This window comes from Gopherus flavomarginatus, chromosome 7 (assembly GCF_025201925.1).
Source record: "Gopherus flavomarginatus isolate rGopFla2 chromosome 7, rGopFla2.mat.asm, whole genome shotgun sequence".
Taxonomy (NCBI): domain Eukaryota; kingdom Metazoa; phylum Chordata; order Testudines; family Testudinidae; genus Gopherus; species Gopherus flavomarginatus.
In genome coordinates this window covers 15,482,111-15,496,290 of record NC_066623.1, presented here as the reverse complement: position 1 = coordinate 15,496,290, position 14,180 = coordinate 15,482,111, and the positions used below count along the sequence as shown (strand labels likewise).

The window sequence follows — 14,180 nt, the reverse complement described above, 5'->3', positions numbered from 1 at the left end:
CACCAGATCCAAACCCCTCGGAGCATCGGGCGCGGCCGCTGCAGTAAAGCCTCTTCGCCCGGCCCCTGCCTCACCCCTCATTGGCTCGAGCCCTGCACCAATGGCTGCGCGGGGAATAGATATGCCCCGCCCCATCCCCAAGCCCATTGGTTGAGCTGCCTCTGCATGGAGCAGGGGTTAGTTGAGCGCCCAGTCACTCGCGCGTGGGGTGGGGCCAGGTGGAGCAGGCGCCGCGGCTCTAGCGCCCGTGTTATTGTTACATTGTATCGGGTTCGGGGTTACACTGGGCCCGCCCTTCCCCCTCGGGCGGAGAAGCTGGGTGCGGACCGGAGGCGCCCCACAGGGACTCGCTCAGGATGCCGGTGAGGATCCAGAGCCGGCCCGCGGTCCCGCCTTCCCTATCGCTACGGAGCTTTGTGCCCGTTGCTAGGGTGGCTCTGGGCCTGGGAGCAGCGGGGAGCCTGGGCCGGCTAAGGGTGCAGGGGGTCTTTGGGCCGGGAAGGGGGGTCTGAGGGGAGGGGCTTGGCATGGGGGGGTGGAGTGTGGGGTGCAGGGGTCCTTGGGCCGGGGAGGGGGGTCTGAGGGGAGGGGCTTGGCATGGGGGATGGAGTGTGGGGTGCAGGGGTCCTTGGGCCGGGGAAGGGGGACTGAGGGGAGGGGCTTGGCATGGGGGGGTGGAGTGTGGGGTGCAGGGGTCCTTGGGCCGGGGAGGGGGGACTGAGGGGAGGGGCTTGGCATGGGGGGGTGGAGTGTGGGGTGCAGGGATCCTTGGGCCGGGGAGGGGGGACTGAGGGGAGGGGCTTGGCATGGGAGGGGTGGAGTGTGGGGTGCAGGGATCCTTGGGCTGGGGAGGGGGGACTGAGTCAGGGACTTGGCATTGGCGCATGGAGTACAGGAGCGGGTCTGAGATCATGAGCCTGGCATTGAGAGATGGAGTGCAGGGTGCAGGAGGGCGTGGGCTAAGAGTGGTGCCCACTCAGAGGTGAAGGATGCAGAGGGGCCCTGGTAAAGTGCTTGTCTCTGGGTAGCATGTGTAGGATGCCCTAGGCTTACAGTGCAGGAAGGCTCTGGAGCCCTTAGGTTTGGGGTACTGGACCTAGGGTTCACAGTGTGGGCAGGTGCTAGTCAGGTATAGGAGTGCTGGTCTGGGGTGTTGCTGAGTACTGGGATCGGAGAGAAGGGAGGGGCAGAGAAGTGCTAAACAAAGTTGATTGCAATTTGACACAGGGAAGCTTAAATCATGTGCATTTATAAGCAGGCAAGATGATGCTCTTTTATAATGGATAAGCCTGATGGATGGTGGAAGATCTGGGCAATAGCCTACTATTTCTTAGAATAATACCCTGTTTACTCCACGCCAACTGCTGTTTAGTATATTTCATGGTTTTTACCAATAATTCTGTATGCAAACAAATCTCACAGGTCAATGCATAAACTGGTCATTGCAGGGTTCAGAAAGAGAATGGCTTCCACACCTCAAATAGATTATTGTACTATGAAAGTGTAGAGATTTTTCACACCTTCTTCTGAAGCATTGGGTAGTGCTAGATACTAGGCTTCTTGAGTGAATGGTTTGTATGTAGTACGGCAAATACTATATTCCTATTACTGGGTTGCAGAACATGCATATTTCAGTTTATTATAGATAATAACATGCTGCTGTGCCTCTTGTGGTCTCTACATTATTCACTAAGTCATCCTGAGTATTGTGCACACTTATTATGTGATAAGGCTATTTTTTTTTAAGGTAATATGCTTCCTAGGTCCAAAATACCTGCCTTTCCAATACTCATTGACAGGTGCTTTTGGTAATCTATGCTGCCAGAATGATTGGTGCCCCATGTACTGTCTGATGCATGCCCCACAACTTATTTTTCTTCATATGGTGAATCTCAACTAGTCACAGAGGTTTTTTTTTGTTTGTTTGTTTGTTTGTTTTTTTTTAATGTTAAGGAGCTAGAGAGTTCAAGGAATTTCAAAGTACATAATATTCAGTGTAGCAGAGAACTACTGATTTTGCTCTGGCTACATGTTGTGTTCTGATGTGAGTATGCTTCATTCAAAGCACTGAGTTTACTGGTCATTCTGATCTCTTGTGGAAGTGATCTCCGTAGGTTAAGTTCAACTGCTGGGAAAGCTGTGTCTCTCACCCATCCCTTATTGGTTAGTGATTTCATTGTTCCAGTGGAATATAATGGTAACCAATTTAACAATCTATGGGCAGATCCCTTTCACTGAGTGGAGAGTGTTATACAAGAAGAAAGTTATTCTAAAGCTATTTCCTTTTCCTCAGTCTTACTGGGTTCAGCTTTAGCCAGTTCTACAACTGGGTTCTCCTAATGGCTTCCTAAAGAGTAATGGGAGAAGGGACAGGGTCTTGTGGAGTGACGCAGGTGAGGTCTTTGGAGATGGAGGAACTTTTGCCTGTTATGACCCACTTGCTTTGTAGACCATATCAGGGAGTGTCTCTTACTTCTGAGGCCCCTAGGTTTGGAGTGCTGGTTCTGTGATGGAACAATAATCGATCACCCATTCAGCCGGGTGAGTATATGTACTTCTCTTGTCTGGGGACTGGAGGAGCTCATCTACTAGCGGAACAAATGCTGCCCAATTGTGCTTTGGCCTAAAGGTTGACAGCAATCCAGAATATTAGCTGCTGACTGGTAGCAAAAAAACAAACAAACCAACCCCACTCTCCAAATGCTAACATCCTGATTAGCTTGCTTAGCAAAAGTTAGATGCAGGCTGGTAGTTAGCAACCTTTGTAGCATCCAGTGATAGGATTTTTAGTACTGACTGGGCAACTGTAAGTGTTAAGATGAGTGATAGATATCTTTCATCAGCAGTGTTCAGTCTCGAAGTGTGTAACTGTTGGCTTACAATTCATAGTTTGAAATTCTAGATGACAGAATAGAAAACTTGCATGTATTTTAGGAGTATATAAAAGACACAGCACCACAAATAGGGTCCCCCAAGTTGCACTTGACATAGAGCTGAATGAAATGTGTATATGGACTTTTTTGAAGTGAATATTTGCAAAGAAATTTCTGTTTTATTGTGTTCATGACCCTTCTGTATTTGAATTCTAGGAATGTTCAAGCTTACATGTGGTGTTAGTGTATGTAGTTGCAAAATGTGAATTTTACCTTGACTGTTCAAAATCAAATGTTTAACAGTATAATTGATTGTAAAACCTTCAGTTTGTGTTCATTACTTACTTACTTCTTTCAGTTGGAATAAAAACAACGTCAATGTAACTAAGCAGTACAGTGCACGTTTTCCAATGAACAAATATTTTCGACAAAGTGCGCAAACAAAGAATCACTTGTTGAAAGTCACAAATCTTGAATGACGAATAAATTTGAATTTCACAACCTGTGTATAATTTGTGAACAGAAAAAGGTTAATTTAATCAAATTAGTTCTTTATTGCACTTTAATTTCTTAGCCCCAGTTGTAAATCAGTCCTGTTCTGAACACTTAGGCCCCTGATCCTGCAAAGACTTGCATGTACTTAAATATATGCAGTGGAATTATTCAGTGTGTACACAAGCACATCTGTAAGTCTTACATAGTAACAGATGAAGATGTTTTATTTTGTTTTTCATGTATGTAGGTCAACAAATCTGAGAAGCCGGACAAGCCTGAGAGCTGTGATAATGTCAAGGTTGTCGTCCGATGCCGACCTTTCAATGAAAGAGAGAAAGTAATGTGCTACAAGATGGCAGTTAATGTTGATGAAATGAGGGGAACCATTACTGTTCATAAAACAGACTCTTCCAATGAACCTCCAAAGACATTTACATTTGATACAGTTTTTGGACCAGAGAGTAAACAACTTGATGTCTATAACTTAACTGCGAGACCAATTATTGACTCTGTTCTGGAAGGATATAATGGTAAGTCCCTTATTGTCCTAAAAATTAAGGATCTCTTATGCTGTCAAAGTTCCATCTGATTTTAGTAGGAGTTTATCTGAAGAAAGACTACTCGTGCTAACGCCATATTATTCATATAGTTAACTGTAATGTCATTTTACTTAAAATAGAATGTCCAATAAGGGTATTCACAATTCTGAGTTCCCTGTTGCCAGTGGTTGTGCTTTTTATAATTGGTAACAGATAATTATCAGTTACTTTGTGAGCATCAGGTATTATCAAGGTTAGTGGGACAAACTTCTCAACTACTTTTTTTCTATTTGTAAAGGATTTGCATTTTATTTATCTTTTTAGCATACTTGGATTTTTGAGTGCTTTTCTTGTTGTAAAATATCAGTTGCCCTGCATGTGTCAGCAACTCTGTATTAACAACTTGGCATATATGTATACTGGAAGAAAAATGTTATAAATAATAGTAAGTTGCAAAGACTTCAAAGATCTAGGTGAAATACTTTATTTGTATTGGGGTCAATGTAGATGTAAAATATAGGAGGTTCCCTGAAGATTGAATGCTAAGGCAAAAGCTTTGTTAAGGCTGTGTGTAAAGTGTATCCAGATATTCGAACAGAATTAATTATCTGGTTTTGGCCAGGAGTTTTTTGTAGCGGCAACAAAGCATAAACCTGACTTAGGAGCCAAACTTATTTTTGCAGTACTTGGGTTCATAATTCTGGTAAGTCTTTCTGATACAACTGAAGGAGGAAGTTCCATGCCTCAAAGGTTGGTGATGTAATCCAAATTGTAACTGAGTTTGAAAATCTGTATCTCGGTTTGTGCTATGCCCATATGTGGCCTATGCTGAATCAATTTGAGGCTGCTACAACTGTGGTTGAGTGAATGCTGATGCCCACCTATGGGGAGTGGCCCTGAGGCAAACTCACACCACTCCACAGCCAGTTACCCTTTTAAAAAGAAACTTATGTTTCTGCCTTATGCTTGTCTTAACAGGTTTGTACATATTCTGGAACATGAGCTATGCTTGTCTAGTTAATTACTCTTCTTTGCCTTTGTACAAGACAAAGATTGAAATATTCTACTTTTTAAAATTAAAGGAAATGAGTAAATGTGCCTGAACAGAGTCATTCATTCTATATTTGCATATTTGTTCTCCCTGTTAATAGAATGCATTATTGATTGACCTAGCTTAATTGGTTTGTGTGAAACATATTCCTAGAGCAATTGTGCTTGACTGAAATAACACATTAGTCATTTGCGGTGGTTCAGCCCTGTTTGCAAAGACTGTACAACACTTACATTTCCTCTAGGCCTGTATACTGTGTATTGGAAAAGCTGGTCCGTTCTAACTCATTGTTGCTGGTGGTTTTGGTAGTGCCTAGGTAATGATTAAAAACTGCCATCTTTGGTATTACAATTCATTATAAATATTTTTCTTGTACTGCAGGCACCATCTTTGCATATGGACAGACTGGTACAGGCAAAACTTTTACCATGGAAGGTGTACGAGCTGTTCCTGAACTTAGAGGAATCATCCCCAATTCATTTGCCCATATATTTGGTCACATTGCAAAGGCAGAGGGGGACACAAGGTGAACTAATTTTCTTGCTGTGCCTCATTCCTATCCCTGAGACAAGCAATAGATTGAAGCACAAGCTTTCAAAGATCTTGGGTAAAATCCTAACCCCATTAAAGTCAATGGGAGTTTTGCCGTTAACTTCATTGTGGGCCAGGATTTCACCACTTGTGCTTAAGCACATCTTTGTTTATGAATCAGTAAGCTGTCAGTTTGTATTAGTACTCTGCATGTTTTCTTTGTACACTGAGATCAAAACAGTTACATTTAACAAATATTTCAGTTTACAAATGTCATTTTTAATCTTAGATTTTTGGTTCGAGTGTCTTACTTGGAAATTTACAATGAAGAAGTGCGCGACCTGCTCGGAAAAGACCAGACACAGAGACTAGAGGTGAGGATGGAGTGTTTTGAATCACTGACATTTTGCATTTTCAAGGAACAAATTGTCTCTTCAAGAACAACTGAGTATTAAAAGAACAGACAGACCTTGGAGGGGAAGAAAAGTTTTCCTTAGCACCAAAGGTGACCTTTTGCCACTATCAATATTTTGCCTTTTGTCATTTTTCCTTCTCACTTAACCTTTGGTCTAATCATGTAACATTATTTCCCTCACACTTTAGACTAATTCCCCTCAGGAGAACTTGGGGAAGAATAGATGAAAATATTCAAAACAGGATACAGAAACATATTCTATTCAGCACCTGTATTGCTGTCAAATGAACTCAGTGGCTGAAGTTCCTTTGTCCTTTTACACTGGTGTTTTTCCTATGATTCCTTCAGGGAACTTCTCTCACTTTTATGGCAAGCTTTCTCACAATCTTATGATTGTCCCAAAGACTTTTGGGAGCTCCCTGACAGACTGTAAAATGCTCAGTGAGTTATGAACCTGTTACAAGCGTAACAGTTTGTGAGGTGGTATATTTACTCTCTGGTTCTAGGCCAGTGGTTTTCAACCTTTTTTCATTTGCAGCCGCTGAAAAATTTCGAATGGAGGTGTGGATACCTTTGGAAATCTTAGACATAGTTTTTGGATCCCAAGGGGTTCAGCAGCCATGGTTTGAAAACCACTGTTCTGTGGTAATGACAACCTTTCGTGGACCCCTTCGACATATTCTGCAGACCCCCAGGCTCTAAACCATGGCTCTTTAGCTGACTTCATAACAACTCTTCCCGGCGCTAGGGGCAAAGATGTCGGCATCTGTACAGAATAGGGGAGTGGCATGTGGGGTGTACTCTTCAGATATTGTAGCAATCCCATAAACCTTTGTCTGTTTGAAGTACTTCTCTTGAGAGAAGAAATAAGAGATGGACAAGCCAGCTTTTTATTTTTAAATACATCAGAAATTCCCAATGGTTCCTGGGGCCAGGAAACAGTTGATTAGACTGAGTGCTTTCTCTTCCTTTGAATGTGCTATGTTTCTTCTCCCCTTTCTGAACCCCTCTTTACGATCTCTTTTTGGAGATTTGAGGCTTCCTCCTGACTGGTGTTCCCTCCATTTGATTTGCCTTGGCAGAAGGGTTAGTAGAAGGCTACAACACTCTTGATCCATAGGCATGTATGGTTCTGATAAATCATGCTTATATAGAACAGAAACTATGCTTCTAGAAATAGAAGTACACTAGTGCATTATGTTATGATAACTGGTATATGTGAATACTGCAGAGAACAACTTCCAAAAATAATCTCTGTGCACCTCCTGGAAGTGTTCCAGCAAATCTGTTTCTTCTTTAGGTTAAAGAGAGACCTGACGTGGGAGTTTATATCAAAGATCTTTCAGCTTATGTTGTAAACAATGCGGATGATATGGACAGAATCATGACACTAGGCCACAAAAACCGTAAGTAGTACTCATTATTAGGGTTTTAAACTCTTGTCCAGAGCACAGTTTAGTGTAGCACTATGCATTGCCATGTAGACAGTTGACTTTTGAGACCTGAGTGCAATCTTCAGGAACAGCATACTCAGCTGAGCAGCGAGAGGGGTGTCTCCTTGCTAAGTCCTGTGATTCAGGAGCAGCCAGTGAGGTAGGACAGATGCTAAACAGCAGCTTTTCTTGGCTGGAAGGTTTGTTCCAATGTGGAGTCTTGATGGTGCTATAGTTGAAGGTCTGAGAGTGGGGCTTGAAAGTGCTGCAGCTGAGGTGGTGAGAATACAGCAAAGCAAAAGAGGGAACCACTGGGTCTTCTAGCTGGTCTTAAACTTGCCCATTCATTCTCCTTTTCTTTCTCTCACCTTTGCCAAGGTGAACAAGCATTAGACCAGTGTTGTGCTCTGTAGTGTTGTAAACTGGGATGTGATTGCATCCCAACAAAACAGCTCAGTTTAACATCCAGGACACTTTCTAAATGAAGTATTATAGGTTAATATACAAATCAAGCAAGGGTTAATGACTATCACTGCCGCTACATTGGAAACTGCAACATTTTTACTACTCTTAAAATACAACTCAATCAGCAACGATTAATGGTCTGACTCTACTGGGTACTGAGCATCATCTGTCTTAGATTTGCAGTCTTTGCTGAGTCTGTTGTCTTTTCCAAAGTAGATGAATGAGTGTGAGGCTGCCTGGTGCCTTATGGGATTGGGCCTTGAAAGGCATATGCAGGGATACAACTAGAAGCAAAACCTCTGCTTCTCTTTCAAATGATTGCATGTCCAGACTGAAGATGAATGCTGCAATTTCAAGCACCAGAAAAAAAATCCTTCATCACACAGTCTGAGGGGAGATGAATCACATTTATTAGCAGCATCAGAAACCCTGCAGAATGTTGATGTTATAGCTGAGATAATTATTCCGCACTAATTATTAAGTATTATCATTTTCAGAAATTAAACAACAAGTGTATTCAACTGTTTTAAGTACGATTATAATCTCTGTAAATTGTAACTGTTTAGTGGTGTCTTTGTTTTCAGAGTAGGGACTATTTTACCATACAGTTCATTGTTAATGCTGATGTTTTTGGGTCTCTTCACTAAAGGTTCTGTTGGTGCCACTAATATGAATGAGCACAGTTCTCGTTCCCATGCCATCTTCACTATTACCATTGAGTGCAGCGAGAAGGGTGTTGATGGAAACATGCATGTTCGTATGGGCAAGCTGCACCTTGTAGATCTAGCTGTAAGTAGTAACATGCAGATCTAACAAAATGCTGGTTGTGGACGGTTACTGATTGTTGTGCTGGACCCTTAACAAGACAGGCAAAAGGCATTGCCCCTCCTTCAAAGAGCTTACAACATAAGGCCCAGATCCAGTAAGAGTTTCTGTGGGGACAGACTGCTGTGAAACTCCACTTAAATCAATGCAGTTCTGCCTGAGTGCAGGATCAGCCTATGTGAAATAAATTGCAGGATTGGGGCCTTCCTTAGACATGCATAATTTTCCTGGTGGAGGGGATGACCAAGGGAGGACAAGGGGATATAATAATCAGATTTTTGAGGTTACTCAAGTGTGTTATGTGCATCTAGATGGTTCCATTACATTCTTCCTTGTGAAAGGGTGATCGTTTATAAGTTACTTGATGTTTTTTTTCCTCTTATATCCATTGATTGGGGGAAGCAGGAGATCATATTTAAAAGCTTACCATTTGGGTGTTAAGCAGTGTTGTGTATTAGCTACAGTTCGTTTTTTCTAAAATAAATTTTTGTATATGAGAACGGTACGTTCTATTTTTCCAGCTATGTCATTTTGCTGTGCACTCTTCAGTGCTACCATGAGTCTGAAGATTCTATTAAGACCTGCTTGACCCTGTCCTTTCATCCTCTAAATGCCCGTGTATTCCTTCTGCCAGGGGTCAGAAAGGCAGACAAAAACTGGAGCCACTGGGCAACGACTAAAGGAAGCCACAAAAATTAACCTTTCGCTTTCCACTCTTGGGAATGTTATTTCTGCATTGGTGGATGGCAAGAGCACTCACGTGCCCTATCGTAACTCTAAATTGACTCGACTTCTTCAGGATTCCCTAGGGGGCAACTCAAAAACCATGATGGTAAGAATGGGATACACCAAAGTTCAATGTCCCAGTAACCTGGTTTATATCTTTAAGGTGGAATTGAAGTAAAATTCTCATGGGAATAGTCTGACGCTGGTATTTATCTCTTTTGTTTCAGGACTGTGCTCTTTCATTGATGCATAGAAATATAGGGCAGAAAGGGACCTTGAGAGGTCATTTAGTCCAACCCCTATGCTGAGGCAGGACAAAGAACCTAGAACATCCCTGATATGTGTTTGGGCAACCTGTTCTTAAAATCCTCCAATGATGGTGCTTCAACAAGCTCCCTTGGAAGCCTGCTCTGGTGCTTACTGTTCTTACAATTAGAAAGTTTTCCTTAATATCTAATCTAAATCTCCCTTGCTGCAGGTTTAGCCCATTACTTCTTGTTCTACTTTTAATGGACATAGATAACAGTTGCTCACCATCCTCTTTATAACAGCCCTTCACATATTTGAGACTTCTTTCAGCCCTCCTCCCCCTTCCCAGTTTTCTTTTCTCAAGACTAAACATGCCCAGTTTTAACTTTTCCCCATAGGTAGGGCGTTACCAAATTCGTGGTCCATTTTGATTAATTTCACAGTCAGAGGATTAAAAAAATTATAAATTTCATGATTTCAGCTATTTAAATTTGAATTTACAGGGTGTTGTAATGGTAGGTGTCCTGACCCAAAAAGGAGTTGAGGGGGGAGGGTTGCGAGGTTAGAGTGTGTGTGTGTGTGTGTGTGTGTGTGTGTGTGTGTGTGTGTGGAGGGGGAGTGTTGCAGTACTGCTACCCTGACTTTTGCGTTGCTGCTGGCACTGGTGCTGCCTTTAGAGCTGGGCAACTGGAGAGAGGCAGCTGCTGGCTAGAAGCCTAGTTCTGAAAGCAGAGCCGCTGTCAGCAGTGCAGAAGTAAGGATAGCATGGCATTGCCACCCTTACTTCTGCGCTGCTGCTGGCAGGGTGCTGCCTTCAGAACTGGGTGCCCGGCTAACAGCCGCCGCCCTCTGGCTGCCCAGCTCTGAAGGCAGTGCAGAATTAAGGATGGCAATACTGTGACCTTTCCCTAAAATAACCTTGTGACCCCCCTGCAACTCCCTTTTGGGTAAGGACCTCCAATTTGAGTAATGCTGGTCTCCTAAGTTCCCACTAAGCGACGCAGCAGCCTATTAAATGCTGTGCAAGCACTCAGGGTTGCGGTGTGGAGAGAAGCCCCAGACTCAGCCCAGCCCTGGACCTGCCACGGCCAGGACAGAAATGCCTATCCTGCTGCCCTAGCGCCAGAGCTGCCGTGGGGAGAGGTGCGTCTCCCCTCAAGCCCAGGTGCTGCTGTGGTGAGAGAGAGCTGAAGGGAGTCCTCTCTCCCCACCGTAGCACTGGGGCAGCCTGCACCCCAAATCCCTCACCTTATTCCCCCTGTACCGCGACCCTCTGCCCCAGCCCTGAGCCCATCATTCCCTGCCCTAGCCCTGAGCCTGCACCCTGAACCTCACACTCCGAACCCCTCGGCCCCACCCCCGCCACATTAATTTTATTATGTACACCAATATGGAGGTGATGTGTCACACATCGCCTCCATATTCGTGCACATAACAAAATTCATTCCTCTCATGCGTGGGAAAAATTAGAGGGAACGCTGCTGGTCTCCCCCATGGAATCCCTATAGTATAGGGTAAAAGCACACGCAAGACCAGATTTCATGGAGGGAGACCAGATTTCACAGTCTCTGATGCATTTTTCATGACCGTGAATTTGGTAGGGCCCTACTCATAGGTCAGGTTTTCTAAACCTTTTGTCACTTTCTGTACCTTTTCTCTGGAATTTCTCCAATTTGGCACATCTTTCTTAAAATGTGGCACCCAAACTGGATCCAGAATTCCAGCTGAGGCCTCACCAGCGCCTCATAAAGCAGTGCATTTGCCTCCTGTGTCTCTCATATACAACAGTCCTGTTAACATACTCTCATTCTGTACAGCTTTTAGCCTCACCTTTATCTGAATATAAAATTATCACTTCATGGACATGGGAGGCTATGGACCAGCACAAGAGTACCCAGACATATAGAGTCAAATGGAAGCTATGCTTGTGCATTCCAGGGCAGAATTAGTTCATGCTCTGGAGGCAGCAAAAAAGTACAGTTTGCAGGCAGAAAACTACAGGAAGGGATTTGTAGAACAGGGTATGGGTCTGCTTTTACATTTCCTGGTCTTGCAATTATTTGTATTTGTGTCATTCAAGCTTTTACATGCTGCTAAATCCCATACACACAAGTAACTCCTTTTTTTTTGTATGTAACAGTGTGCAAATATTGGTCCGGCAGACTATAATTATGATGAGACTATCAGCACACTAAGATATGCCAACCGTGCCAAAAACATCAAGAATAAGGCCAGAATTAATGAAGATCCCAAGGATGCCTTGCTCCGTCAGTTTCAAAAAGAAATTGAAGAACTTAAAAAAAAGCTGGAGGAAGGTAACTTCCCTTGTTTCTAATAATGTTCTCTGTACCTTTAGATTATTCTATTCCTGTATGACACGTCTCCTTTTTAAAGATGTACCATGGTATGCTTTTCAGGAGTTTTGTAATAACATCTGAAGTCCCCATGCTTTTAAATATGAGTTTTAGTTATATAATTGTCTCAAGTAAAGAAAAGAAACCCAAAGATCACCCATAAATAGAAATAGATGGCATGAATATAATTCTATGCTGAATGAAAGCTAGAGCTTTTCTTCAGTTAAGTATTGGATATGTCCACTAGATGGTATTTAGAGCTAATGTAAGAGAGCAGATTTCATCATTTCTTTTCTCCTTGGTTTAGGTTTGGATGTGACCTAGACATAGATGAAATGTACTAATTTTTAAAGTCTCATTCATGTTACGTTAATCACAAATAGGGTGGGGGCAAGTGCAAATTGGGGGTTTAAAAAGCATAATGACAAAGGGTTAAATCGTCTCCTAGCAGAAGAAAGTGCGTGGGAAGGGAACAAGTGCCTCCAAAACCCTCAAACTGAACTTGTGGAGGTGGCACTTAAGTCTCTTTATAAAGAATAAGGGGTAACACTATAAAACCATATGGTTCCACAGGCTCTTGAGCAACTGAACCCTGCACATCCCACAAAGGAGAACCAGCCTCTTCCTAGATGGGGTCCTTGGCAGCATATAGCCTGAGGGAGGAGAGCTATGATTCCATTGGTTTATACGGCCACATGAGTATCCTAACAACTGTGGTTAAGGGAGAAGGCACAGAGAAGGAGATTTCCACTCGGATTTCCACTTGGAAATCTTTTCAATCCGAGAGAGACATGGAAATTACATCAGTGTTCCCACCCCCTGTTCTTAACTCATTATTTCAACCCTGTTGAGTCCCTTTGCTAATTTTGGGTCCCGCACTGCAGAATAAATGCCTTGCAAATGGAAGTCTGATTAAAGCATACAGCTGAGAAACTGACACTAAAACTCATGGATGTAAGGATGCAGCTGTGCTACTTTTCTGAACTTTAAAGTGTAATTAAGTGCAAGAGTTCTGACAGACCTTGGTTTCAAATTCAAGTTGAAGCATTAAAAACACCAAAGCATACTGTGATTATAGCAGAGAGCCATTTTTTCAGAAAACAATTGAGAGACTCTGGACATTTAAAAATTCATCTGTGTGGCATAATACTTAAAGTGTAAATATTTATTCCTGATAAACACAGTAGTTATTTTTCTCTGTATTTAAAATTTAATCTAAAGTGTTTAGAGGCAAAATAATACCTTGTTGAAGAATCGTAGCATAATAATACTTAGCACTCGTGCTTTACAAACACTGTAATATTAGACTCCAATCGCAAACTTTCTGAAATACGTAATTACAGGTAGAATGTTGGTATGTCATCATATTTTGGAACTGGACTCTCAGCCTTACTGAGATTGCTGGTTTAATATTTATCTGTTTTTATATGCTGAAAAAGAAACATGTACCTATTACATAAGTAAACAAATGGAAAAACCCTGATCTCCCCCAAATCTGCGTTGCCTGTACAGTCATTAGTACTGCCAAGACACTGTTCAAATAAAATTGAAGGTAGATAAAATGCTGCTGTTACAATTACTTGTGTGATATGCTGTGAAAGAGAATGTCTTGGAAACATATATTTGTGTTTTAGGGGAAGAGATATCTGGCTCTGATATAAGTGGTTCTGAAGATGAAGATGAAGATGATGGGGAGGTTGGAGAGGATGGGGAAAAGTGTAAAAAACGAAGGGGTAAGGTGTCAGCATGCTCCAATTCTCTTTTCCTTTGTCATCAAGAAGTATCCAGAATTATCTTTGCATAAAAGAATCGGTATGCAACTTTGCTTAAGTATGAGTTTAACTGAGACTGTAGTAAAGTTGTAGTGCCCGCTGCAATTATCATGCCTCTTGTAGAAACTAAGCCATTTGAAGCAGTCAGTCTAGCTAGACTGCTATACCTTTATATAGCATCTGCTTCCACTTGGATAGTTTTGCTTGTAGTAACTTTCTCTTACGTGATGGTTCCCTGTTTACGGCCGGGTGGCTGCGTATCGTTTGTTACTGTGCACGTCTGAGATTAATTGCAAACACACGCAACAGAACTGCCTCTGGGATATGGAGTTGTGGGGAGGGAGTAGGGTTGCCAATTCTGCTTGGACGTATCCTGAAGGTTTCATCACATGACATAATCTTTAATTAAAGATTAATCTTTGAATCCTGCAGGGTTGGCAGTCCTAGGTGGG

The 14,180-nt window shown here is 42.6% G+C and overlaps 1 protein-coding gene across 1 annotated transcript in view; it reads left to right on the top strand.

Moving 5' to 3' along the window:
* Window positions 1–218: 218 nt before the first annotated feature.
* KIF3A (kinesin family member 3A) overlaps window positions 219–14,180 on the top strand; it is a 30,795-nt gene continuing 16,833 nt past the window's right edge. The window contains exons 1-9 of the mRNA XM_050962651.1: window positions 219–362; window positions 3,616–3,898; window positions 5,340–5,484; window positions 5,779–5,863; window positions 7,205–7,310; window positions 8,452–8,591; window positions 9,262–9,459; window positions 11,743–11,917; window positions 13,591–13,689. Coding sequence (XP_050818608.1) covers window positions 357–362; window positions 3,616–3,898; window positions 5,340–5,484; window positions 5,779–5,863; window positions 7,205–7,310; window positions 8,452–8,591; window positions 9,262–9,459; window positions 11,743–11,917; window positions 13,591–13,689 — 1,237 coding nt within the window. The 5' untranslated portion in view covers window positions 219–356. The remainder of the gene's footprint in view (window positions 363–3,615; window positions 3,899–5,339; window positions 5,485–5,778; window positions 5,864–7,204; window positions 7,311–8,451; window positions 8,592–9,261; window positions 9,460–11,742; window positions 11,918–13,590; window positions 13,690–14,180) is intronic.